Source organism: Nansenia antarctica (genome assembly GCF_963989245.1).
Source record: "Nansenia antarctica genome assembly, chromosome: 4".
Classification (NCBI taxonomy): domain Eukaryota; kingdom Metazoa; phylum Chordata; class Actinopteri; order Argentiniformes; family Microstomatidae; genus Nansenia; species Nansenia antarctica.
Window position 1 is genome coordinate 67528430 of NC_137689.1, and position 12343 is coordinate 67540772.

General features: G+C 44.5%; 1 protein-coding gene across 1 annotated transcript in view; it reads right to left on the reverse strand.

Moving 5' to 3' along the window:
- Positions 1–12343, reverse strand: part of dcc (DCC netrin 1 receptor) — a gene marked incomplete at both ends in the record, with an annotated part of 204317 nt that overhangs the window by 68132 nt on the left and 123842 nt on the right. The window contains 2 exons of the mRNA XM_080528242.1: positions 733–887; positions 2851–3007. Coding sequence (XP_080384368.1) covers positions 733–887; positions 2851–3007 — 312 coding nt within the window. The remainder of the gene's footprint in view (positions 1–732; positions 888–2850; positions 3008–12343) is intronic.

Here is a 12343-nt window from a genome sequence, read left to right on the forward strand (position 1 = left end):
GTGTTGTACTCACACTCCAGTGTGTTGATACCATTCCTCATTGCATTCCATGCAATTCCAATGAGCCCGTCCTCCGATTTCTACCTCCACCAGCCTCCATTGTTACACTCTAGCAGTGTATGGGATTGTAAAAAAAGTGGGTCGCGGACTCATTCTGAACGGGTCGTGGAGTGTGTGGTAAAAAAAAAAAAAAAATCTATTTTATCACTAGAGAAGCCCAAAATAGTGCTAGTGTCTAGCTTTCTGATGTCAGACTTTTATTTTGACAGACGCGGGTGAGAGACGTGCATTAGGCGAACCGTTGCCATGGCAACATGAACTTAGCCTGTGTCACTTGTCATTCGAGCAGGAGCTAAATATGGTAAAGTGGACATTTGGTCCTATATAAAAAATCTGAAAAATGACCGTGGCTACTTATTCCCCAGAACACCAGCTGCTGTCACATTATGGATTTACGTAGATTGACGATAAAAAGGGACTGAAACGCGTATCCTTTTAAAAAAAAAATCATGATGACATTGTGTAAGTGTTCACCAGCCCATTTTGGAGAAATAACATAGCCTGGTTTGAATTCTATACAAATGTAATGACCATGGGAAAATGTGAGTCCCAAAGCCAGACCAGTTGAAAACCACTGATGGTTCTACACGGTCCAAATGGCACCCAAAAGGGTTCCTCGAGGGGTTCTCCTTACAAGGATCAAGCCAAGGTAGGTAGAACATGTTTACTTACATTCTGGCTGTGTGGTGATTTTGAGTGGCTGAGAGGTCTCTCCTGATCCGTTCTCGTTGTACGCCACCACTCTGAAGGAGTAGCTCTCCTCCGGCTTCAGGTTGCTGACCGTCAGTTGCAGCGTCTCTGCTTCTGACACGTTAACGGAACGCTCCCTGCAAAGGCCGACATCACACATTAACATGACGTCATATCATGACATCGCATGACATGGCTAAATGGCATCCATTGTAATGCTGTTACTGTTCGGTTTTTGATGTCCTCAGAATATATAGTAGGGGTAGTGGTGGTCTAGTGGATAGTGAGTTGGACTTGTGATCGGAAGGTTGTGAGTTCGAATCCCGCCTGAAACCACACCACTACTAGTGTGCCCTTGAGTAAGGTACTTAGCCCTCAGTTACTCCAGGGGGAATGTCCCTGTAATTCGTAATTGTAAATCGCTTTGGATTAAAAGCGTCTGCTAAATGGCAAAATTATTATTATTATAATTATTATATAGATAAATTGAGACATTGCTGGAGCAAGCCTGTTCATGTAAATATCAAGTATTTCAGAGAAAGCTTGTCTTCTTTCTACATTTTGACAATAATGAACTTGTGATGAACCTTTGAGCCACATAGCAAGAATCAGTCATATCAGAGTCAGAAAAAATGAACAAACATCTGCTTACAAACACCCATCCAATCCCTGTAATACCACGGCTACAATCCTAATCCCATAGGATTAAGACTCCTCTTCATCACCACTACAAAAGAACAGTGGCAATGCCCTCCTGTGGAGCTAGAGAGAGACACCTACAGTAGTTAATGCAACTGATGAACACTCCCCTGACACAATTAAATGTTACGTGTCAGTCATTGTGTGTCAGTCACTTTGATTGATGTAGTCAAGTTGAATTAAGGGGGAACATCAACTTCCCTTTTTTAATTCCCCCTTTAATAAACCTACCTCTGATTTAATATCCGGCTGTCTTAAATATTAGTATCTATATCTATTAGTATCTCTATCTTCCATCCCCATCCTGTTTTAGCTGAGGCTCGAAAAAAAAAATCTAAAGGTGCCTTTAGCTGTTTGGCACCATCCACCCCCCATTAAACTGCTAACAGCTCACTGCCAATAAGTACCCCCATGTTGGTACTAGAAGAATGGCATGCTAAGACAGTGCCCTACAGTTGTATCTTTATTGATAACAAGTCTGAGACGTGGAAATTAGGACACCGAGATATTCCAGTTAATCATGGTATGTGTAAACCAGGACAAGAGATGATGAGAGAAAGAAAGCCCTGTAGTGTATTCATTGACTGCGTTTACATAGCACTTTTCTAGACACTCAAAGCACTAACAACTGCAACGTGGAGAACTCACCTCATAACCAGCAAAGAATAGCATTTACTTGGGTGACGCCACGGCAGCCATTATGTGCCGGAAGGCTCACCACACACATATCAGCTGTCAGTGGTGAGGTGAGGAGAGAATCATGCCAATTAGCAGCTCATAGTGTTGCTTTGTTCATTTGCAGAATTGCAGAGGAGTACATTTTCCCCCGAGAGTACCTCTTTTCTAGAAGAGAGATGTTCTGTTGTTGAAAAGTACTGCTCTTTGATGTGACTGACTCATGGCCTTTTTTTTTCTGTTCAGATCTTCTGCGCTGAATATCAGCACGGCTGAGTTGTGGTAATTACCTTTTTGTGCCTGATGGGCTTGCCCTGAGTCATGGGTTATCACCGTGTTAGAAGGTAAATAAGCGACATGTTTCTTAAAAGCATGTCTGAAAGCTAGCTCCCTCTGAAGTCCGCACTCAAGACCAGTGGGGTTCTAAAATCATTTCCCGAATGGGCACTGCCTCAAAATTAGTGTTCTCTCAAATAGTGTTCTTACTCTCTTGAAAAAGAGAAATTTTAAAAGGCAGTCTTCAAACCACTTGGGAACATTGATAAAACATGACATTGAAGGATTTAAATTAGACTTGCTCGCTGTAACCTAACTAATGGAGTAGTAAAAATGGGTGTTCAGGGCAAGCTAAATGACTCAGAGCAAAGTGTGTGTGTGAGTGTGTGTGTGTGCATATATGCATGTGTGCTTGTGTGTATCTGCGTGTGTATAGATTAGACAACCTACCTGTTGACCCCCTCCTGGGAGTAGTAGACACCGTAGGTCTGGACGGTACCGCGCATCTCCACTGGGGGGCGCCAGCTGAGGCGGACAAAACGGCTGGACACTAGGACAGGGACCACGTCACGGGGAGCGGAGGGGAGGGCGCCTGAGCTGGGGACAACTGGTGGGGGAGGAGAGGAGTAAGTCAAAGAAGTAGGGGGCACATGGGGGCTGGGGACCTGGGAGACTGTCGTTGGGGTGGCCTCTATCACCGTTAGTCATTTAAGGGAAAGGGAGGGAGGAGGGAGGGGGGAGGGGGAGGGAGGTGGGAGGAGGAAGAGGGGAAGGGAGGGAGGGGGGGTCGAGCAAAAACAAGAGGAGCAATGACCGATGGAATGAGAGAAGATAGGGAAAGAAAAAAAAAGACGAGGAAGAAAGAAGAGTGATAAAGAAGATCACAGACAAGAAAGTGAAACGCATTATTTTCAATAACAGATCATTTGGCAGTTTGTGTTTTAATACAGTAAAGTGTGGCGATGGAAATGTGCTGAGTGCGCGTGGATGTAAACAGGAACTGTCAATGTTCGTGACACGATAGATGGATGGATCTGAAGACAAAAGTACAGTGAATGTCAGAGCGATATGATTGGATGACACAGTGAAACATGCAATAACTGCATGAATGTATAGCGTAATGTTTGATTTTCAAGCATTACTTGACTCAACACGTGGAATCGAAAGCAGGCGTTGTGTGTTTCTCACCTCTGATGAATGTGAGGTTGAATGCTGGACACCCGTCTCACACACTAACACACATTCTCACCTGGGAATGGGTGTTAGGACCAGACAAACCCTGTTAACTCACAAAAGGAACTGTGGGCGCAATAGCTGTCTCGGTGGGTATTGATACTGTAGGTGACCCTGTATGAACATAATTCATCAAAAATATAAAGACCTCTGGAGGTTAAAAACCTATTATTTTCAGAAATCTGGAAAATACCAAAAGGTGAGATTTTTTTCGCCTGTCGCCGGTCAGAGTCAGATCTATTTATGGAGACATCTTATCTTTTGATAATAAGGTCAGAGTAGAAAAAAAAAATCCAATTCATCTGTCGAAACTCTTCAGAGCAAAAAGGTCAAAGTGACACTGTCGGCTGGTGGATATTCTTTAAATGCTTTGTCTGTACTGTACGTCAATACGGTGCATGCAGTGCGGACGGGTCCATTGACCCACACACACATCACACTTTGGGAGAACGGCCATTAGTCAAGACTGCTTCACTAGAAAGGGGGGGGAGGGAAATGGGTGGGGCTTTTGCACACTCTCCACTCTCTACTACTTTTAAAAGATTTTTAAAAAAATGTGCTGCATGAGAAAGCGATTTTCCGAGCCATTTCCAGAGCCATCAGAAGTAGACAATTGGGGTGTTAGTGGAAATGTACTGTAGGACACAAATAACAGAGTACAAAGACTAGAACATTGAACAGTTCTACTGCACAAAAGCTGTGAATTATAGTACGGACCTCATCACACACTTACAAAAGTGTAAAGCCTCGATGATGATGTGAATGGTGCCTTTTCAAGTCACGGTAGTTATCCCACTTCTTACTGCGGTAAAAAAAAGCACTCTGTTTCATAGCCTTAAAATACATGAACCTTTTCACAAGATTTGTTGCTGGGAAGCAGGTACTGTACTGTACTAGGCTGATTATTATATCAAGAAGTGTTCTATTCTCTGAGCCTGGACTCACTGATTCAATTCCAATAGCCTCTCAAAGACACAAACAGGACTGGGCTCATTTGCGGAAAATGGACACCATCATTTTTCATGAAGACAAGGGACATAGGGACAATAGATAAGGTGTATTATGAACACATGCCTCAGATCATGCACTGCACAGCAGCTACGGTACCGTGGTAGCTGTGGTAGCTGTGTCCAGTTTAGTGGTGAGAAAGCATTATTGTCCAGCTCCCACAATGGCGACTTCACTGCTCCAATAAAGGTTGTGCTTGTGCTTTGGACAAAAAGTACAAAATGTCCGGTAGTGTGTGAATGACCTCTTTGACCTCTTTGAATCCCAACCCCCCCCCCCCCCCCCCCCACTACCACCCCACCCCCATGTTTGATTCAAATTGGACCTTTTAATATCTGCCTGTGTGCTATGCTTGAAGTACCTTAAGTGTCTCAAAACCAAATGCCTCTCTGTTGCAGTTAAAGGCTCCATTAGACACAAATTACGTCTGGAGAAATACCTTACCAACCTCCGTTCTACCACCCCCTCCCCAAGGCACTTATGGCGAATGACCACGTCTGGTCGTGCTAAAATGCACGTGGATGTTTTTAGGCAGATCTGACAACAGCCACATGGCCTGTGGTAAACAGGTTTTTATCTGTCGTACGCATCCCTCCCTCAACATCAGGACCTCCGAGGTAGCAAGAAGCGCTAGCGAGATAGCTTTCATAGCCAACGCTCAGAAAACAAACAAGGGTCATGGTTAACTCAGGCTCTGAAAATGAGATTTTTTTCAAAATGCAATTGGTTTTCTTTAGACACAGGGAAAAAAAGGAGACATGTAAGCCTTAGTGCAATCGCAGTGGGCCATTTCAGCTGACCACCCTACCACATCTGGGTTGTAATGGTTGAGAGGAGAAGGAGTGCACCGTTTTGCCTCCATTACCCCCCCCCCCCCCGCCCCTGTTTTTCCTAGGCTGTGAAATGTGAGCAGGCAGCGCCTCATTACCGGCCGCTAACCCAAAATGTAGCTAATTAACAGAGAGAGAGAGAGAGAGGGGACTTAATGGCTTCATCATGGTGGGCTTCATTTGGCCCCTAGAGAGAGACGAAGGGCTAGGCAGCACAGGCAACAGAGGCTGAGACAGAGAGAGAGAGAGAGAGAGAGAGAGAGAGAGAGAGAGAGAGAGAGGTTGAGAGAGAGAGAGAGAGGTTGAGAGAGAGAGAGAGAGAGAGAGAGAGAGAGAGAGAGAGAGAGAGAGAGAGAGAGAGAGAGAGAGAGAGAGAGAAGGGGAACGTGTAGGTCTGTCAAGGCTAAAGAGGACCAGTCTCTGTTTGCCCTCTTGTACCCCCCTGTCCCTTAGTGCTGGCAAAATGCCTGGCCATCACTTCAGGGCTCATTTGATGGGGCTAGCGGGAAACTCTCCATTCCAAATCCAATCCACCCAATTGGTTCTCTTTACCTCCACCCTTTTGAAATTACTGAATATCTTACATCTTACTGAGTGCCATGTGTGACGAAAGACTGCTGTTAATGCTATTATTCCGTATAGTGCAAGAACATGCAGGTACATGCTCTTTCATTTAGCTTAAATCGGGCATTACTACACACAGTAGTAGAACTGCCGTAGAGAATGATAGCGCTCTGGTGATAAATACTTGACTTCTGGTCCTAATCCATCAAATATGCCAGAGTATACATTAGAAGAATGTGATACAGTTTGACATTCTATGACACTGAACAAGCTTAAAAATCACTTCTTGTCCAAAGGCTTCACACAATCTTGAGAAGCTAGATTAAGGAGTCTTCATGGGCTTTGAGTCTCTTGCATTAGCTGAAACACAGGCCTCCAGCTGTCTATGGACAAGCAGATCAGACCCACAGCTTCTCTTTGAAATACAAAACAAAGATGTGTTACAAAAAGTCTTCAAAAGAACCTGTTCTGTTTTGCGTTTCTGTTTCTGGTTTGCGTCAGTTAGCCTATGTTACCCAAACATGTCTTTCAAGAGCTATTTTACAACCTCATTGAGAAGTTACTGTGATACTGAGAAGAGACTGTGATATATATATTCTATATATATATATTCTAGATATATATTCTACAGTATATAAAAAAGAAAGATAATCTGAAATATGGAGTATGGAATATGGAAAAAGACAGGGCCTCTCGTGCTGCTGCTTGGATTCTTCTTTTGTGATTTGATTCATTTTTTACAAACAGAAACAACACAAGGGAGTGTGTGGCACAGGGTCACCAAAGCTCCACTGTGATAGTTTCCTGTGGTGCTTGCATAAGGGTTTACATACTTCCTGGGGTTTAGTATTTCAGACAAAACAATTAAAAGCAAGACAAAAAAAGTCACACATTAATCTGGAGGGCCTTGTAGGGAGCATGATTACTTCTCTAGATCTGACGACTTAAATACCTAAATCCCTCTAGTGTAATGGCAGGAAAAGTGCAAACAAAAATGGATACATGACAGTTTTATTTGTAATTTCGTTCAAGTCAACACGCTAGTCTCTCTCACGAGAGGAGCTGTGAGCTGTGCTCTACAATGCTGCTATTGGATTACACATACTGTAGGCCATACATAACATCAATCAGCTGCAGAGAGCAGGTTTACAGGATAACACACACGCACATACAATAATGAATGTGTGTATTCTCGTCCTCAACAAAACCTGGTGTGAAAGTAAATCAATGCATTTGAACATGCTTTCTTGCTGCAAAAGAATCATGTCATCAAATAATTGTGGAAAGCCGATAACTGTACGGTAATTGATTGAATTGTGGTCGAAGACATAAATCGTATTGGTGGGGTAAATGCATGATAATGTGGTCTCAATTCCAGTAAATCACTATCATCATCATCATCGTTGTTGGTAATGACGCTGTATTTCTAAGACTTAAAATGCTGCAAAAATAATGGAGGCATTTTAGGATTAAATGAACTGTATCAAAACAACGTATCAAAATAATGTTGCTTCACTTAATCCACTCAGCAAGAACGGTGGTTTGAATCCATGTTTTTTCAAGGTACACACCTACCGATTTTCCAACAGATTCTCCGGCTGTTTAGATTATTCTTTGTGCTCAGTGAATGATAAAGGGGTTGGAGGGGAAAGTTTTATCCTAGAAAATTAGAAATGTTTTGAACCTGTGTACAAATGACTCAAGTCAAGCTGTATGGAATGGCAAACACCTCCACAGATCAATACTGGAGGACATCACTGGAACATTGGGTGAGAAAATGGAAGAGAGGGAGGGGAAGACAGATCTTCCCTCTCATCTCAATCTCACCACTACCACCACCACCACCACCACCACCACCACCACCACCACCACCATAGCTGCAGGCAGACACATACACAGCTTGGTGGAGTTTTTCACAGTCTATTATTCCACGCCTGGGAAAAATATGTTTTTAATGGAATGGTGGTCAGAGGAGAAAAGGTCATTAAGACACAGCTAAATCAATCTACACCAGACAAGTAGAGGAATTGGGAGCTGAACATCTACATCCTATTTCTGTCCTCTACAGTATAACTCTGCTCCTCCAGCATCCATCCAGCAATACAATCATCAGAGAACAGAGAAGTACTAGAATCATGTAGACAAGCCACACTGGGGCCTCATTTATAAAGCCACACTGGGGCCTCATTTATAAACACCTGGAGCCTCATTTATAAACAACTTGCCGTGAAAATGTGCAGTCCTCCACACAAACTTGGACCCTTGCGTTCGCACAGAAACTGGAGAAATGAGCAACTGCGACTCCGATGGCAGAAGGATGAAACTCTAGACACGCTTTGAAATTGATACCCTTGTGTTTTTGCAAAACAACCCCTATAATATGTTGTATAGTTTAATCGGGAATCATATTTAATTGGATCTGTAATTATTAAGCAATACTTGCATGTTATACAATGTATTCTTAACGAGCGTCTTGTTCCACACCAAATGCTAATATGGCACGGTTACAAGTCTTCCTTGATGCCCCTTAAAAGAGGATCACATTGCTGGGCTCTTTCATTTTTTCCACTGTATCCAAGAAGATGATGGGAATTTTCACGGCTGGGTTTATTTCTTCCTTGTCGTCTAACTGTCGGATCCCTCAGCGGCCAGATCAATCATCACAGCGGCACACAGCACACGAGTCATTGTTGACCGTGACCAAACACACTCCCTCTCTCTCCTTCTCTCACTCCCCTTTCATTCTGCGTAGTTCTCTCTCTCTCTCTTTCACTAACTTGCTCTCTCTCCCCCATTCTCTCTCTTTTTACCACTCTCAACCCATCTCTCTCTAGCTCTCCATCCTTCCCCCTCTCTCATTCTTCCTCTCTTTCCCTCCCCGTCTCTCATTCTCTCTCTGTCTAGTTCTCCATCCCTCCCTCTTTCTTTCTTTCTCTACAGGGTAAGATAGTAATTGAGAGGAGGAGGAGTAGGGATGTAGGACTATATCACATGAAAAGCATTGGTATGGTTAGAGCTTGTTTTGCCATATCATGTTCCGTCTTTCTTCACCAAATGTTCTGACATAGTACATATATTTTATATGTGGTGGGGTGAATTTGTATGTACACACTTTTTATTATACCATTATGCCATATCTACTGAACATATCATTGATACCCAGCCCACTCTATCTTGTCTTACACTATGTCTGAAGAAAGCACAAAGAAAACGTACGCTCCGGAGATACGACTCTGAGCTGTATATTTACAATGGACCTTGACAGTAATCTTCCGATCAACATTCATACGCTGAGCGACCCATTGTCGTGAGATTCCATGTAATATCCCTCCCATTCCTCGCCGCGGGAAAGGGGAAAAAATCTTTTCTCATTTACACAATAACAATAATTTGTTAACCCGGGCGTGAATGTAATCTGATGATATAGCCGACGCAGCGTGGAGGATGAAAACCAGATGAATGAAAGCCTCAGCGTACCACGTCCATAACTGAATACCAGCTTGGCCTAATATCGCCTGGAAAAAAGGTAGCCCATAGACAAGCCCTATCTCTCCCTTCAGCTGCCAAAGCTTTCTGGGCATCAGCCTACTGCAGTAGAGGAGGCATATTGAGAATATAATGATATACGGTATTTTCAGTGATAAAACACATACGTGAAACGTACTTTCCATCAAACGGTTATTTCTAGACGGTTAAGGAAGACATTTTAGTACCTGAATGTTGCCCTTTTCATTAGGTCCTCCCTATACAGTACAGTAGTTGATGTTATCATTTTACAGTAGTAGCAACATTGTAGTTGTGTGTTGTTCCATAGTAATAAGATAATTACGCTATATGGCGATGACCACTCAACTCCGTTACAATGCAAGTGTGTGTTATTAATGCACAGGGTTGTTACTAGAGTGTTACTTCAGCGGTAGAGGGACATGTAATATGAAGTGTAACCCCTGAACACTTAACTAGTTCATCTAAAACCAATTTCATGGACATGGGTCTACCTATAGCGCATAATGTGTGGGTTCCACTGTGTGCTCTTATCAACAGTATATCGCACGATTGATGTGATAAACAGCTACCTAGTCAGCGAACAATTGTGGGCCAGATCTGGTCTTGTGGTGGCACATACAGTATGGCTCAGTGCAGAAAATGTTAAGTATTATACGGGCCAGACCTGGACCGTATGTGGGGGGCCAGCCCTGGGCGAAATGTGTCTATGGGCCAGCTCTGGTATGAGGAATGTGGCCCTGATATGTTGCTGGCCGTCTCAGGTCTGAGTGAGGTTGATCAGTACTGGGGAACAAAGTTATACCGGGGCCACATCCACGTGCTGGCTAAGGTCTGGTCTTTTCCTGGCAAAGATACAGCTCAGGAATGGCAGCTTGAGCCAGCCCACTTTTGTAACAAAACCAGAAAAGTTGTACCTGTGCCACATCCGGATGCCGGTAGAAAGACAGATCTGAGCCGTCATCACTCTGCTGACAGGGTAGGAGTCATCAAGGAGGGACAGTGTTTGATTAGGCGAATGCGTTCACTTAAAAACACCGGAGCTTGCGCTGCTTAGAAAACATTGCATTTCCTGAAGCGTAATTCTACCGAAAATGAAATCGTCTGAGTAGATTAAAAATCTCTTTCCGTGTGTAAGTCAAATGGAAATTTGATTAACATTAATCTTTAGGGGATCGCTGATGGTGGGCTTTTATCCCTGGGAGTCTGATTTGACTAAATGTTGACCTTTCTCTACACACAGGCACATATGCACACACACACACACACACACACACACACACACACACACACGCACACACACACACACGCTCACAAACATGTGCATGCACACCCACACCCACACCCACACCCACACACACACACACACACACACACACACACACACACACACACACACACACACTCATTCCATATGCACGATGAAACCATAAGCAGAGCGGTTCCACAAGTCTAGCCCTCCACGTAAACCACACAGGAGAGGCAACCCAAGCATACCACACCAGGGCCGGCTGGCGGAGGCAGAAATCAGGGGGCGGACACATTGTAATGGAAATTGCATGGACTGGAATGAGGAATGGTATCATCCTCATTCCATTCCATGCATCACAATGAGCCCGTCCTCCCGATTCCTGCCCCCCCCCCCCCCCACTAGCTTCCCCTGTATAACACCACAGAACCTAACGTTGCTCCCACCTACGCAGAGGAGCATCACCAGCCCCCCAGCCACGTAATAAGGAATTCTGACACGACTTTACTTATGAATAAGAGAGTGCACTGAAGGTCGGCGTTGCCAGGGCAACAGACACAGATCCCCAGTTTAGCCTAAGTCAAACTTGCAACCAGGAATGGGGGAGTGGGTCATAGGGGAGAGAGTGAAGCATGATGGGAATAGGCCTGGCTTGTTCATGTGGGGGAGTGTGTGTGTGAGGGTCCAGTAAGGGTCAGGATCCCGCCGCAGAATACAAATCTGTCACGTCTGACATATGGAGACGGCTCTCTGTTCTCCATTTCTCTCTTTCTCTCTCTCTCTCTGATTGTGGTCGGGAGAGCCAGAGAAGATTGAGAGTGTTTTAACAATTGAAGGCGCAAGACTGGGTGTCTCCACAGCCACTCATCACTCAGCCTGTTATTTTATCCACAGTTTGCACTTAAGAGACATTGGGATGTTTCCAAACAGCTCTCTCTCTCTCTCTCTCTCTCTCTCTCTCTCTCTCTCTCTCTCTCTCTCTCTCTCTCTCTCTCTCTCTCTCTCTCACTCTCTCTCTGTCTTCCTGTTTCTCTCTCTCTCTCTCTCTCTCTCTCTCTCCCCCCCCCCCTAACTGCAGCCAAGGGGAAAATGGGGACGACTCTCACCCATGACGGCCAATCACCTCCACCGCGGCTGCCACTGATATATTTATTTACATGTCCTGCCAGCTCCACCGTGTGACCTGTGGATGCAGGGGGGGAGGCCAGACCGCCACTCGCCGAGTGGGGCAGCCGTGGGTGACAGAATAAATGAATGGCGCTGTCAATAATTTATCAAGAGTCAGTATTGTGGGTGTCGACATGCTAAATACCATTTCCCTGGGCGATACTCACTCAGTGCTCTCGATAGGGCCTCAGCTGGAAGTCAAGAATCGTGGAGTACTATCCCCACTTTATTTATCAAAATGTCACTGCCTCCCCGTACGGTAACGGAGAGATTGCGCAGGTGTTTAGAGTGAAATTGCGTTCTTGTAGTTTTACCATTTTTTGGAGCCGAGTCAAAGAGCAGAAGGAGCCGGGTGAGAGAGTCAGGGGCGGGGAATAACAAAGCTCTC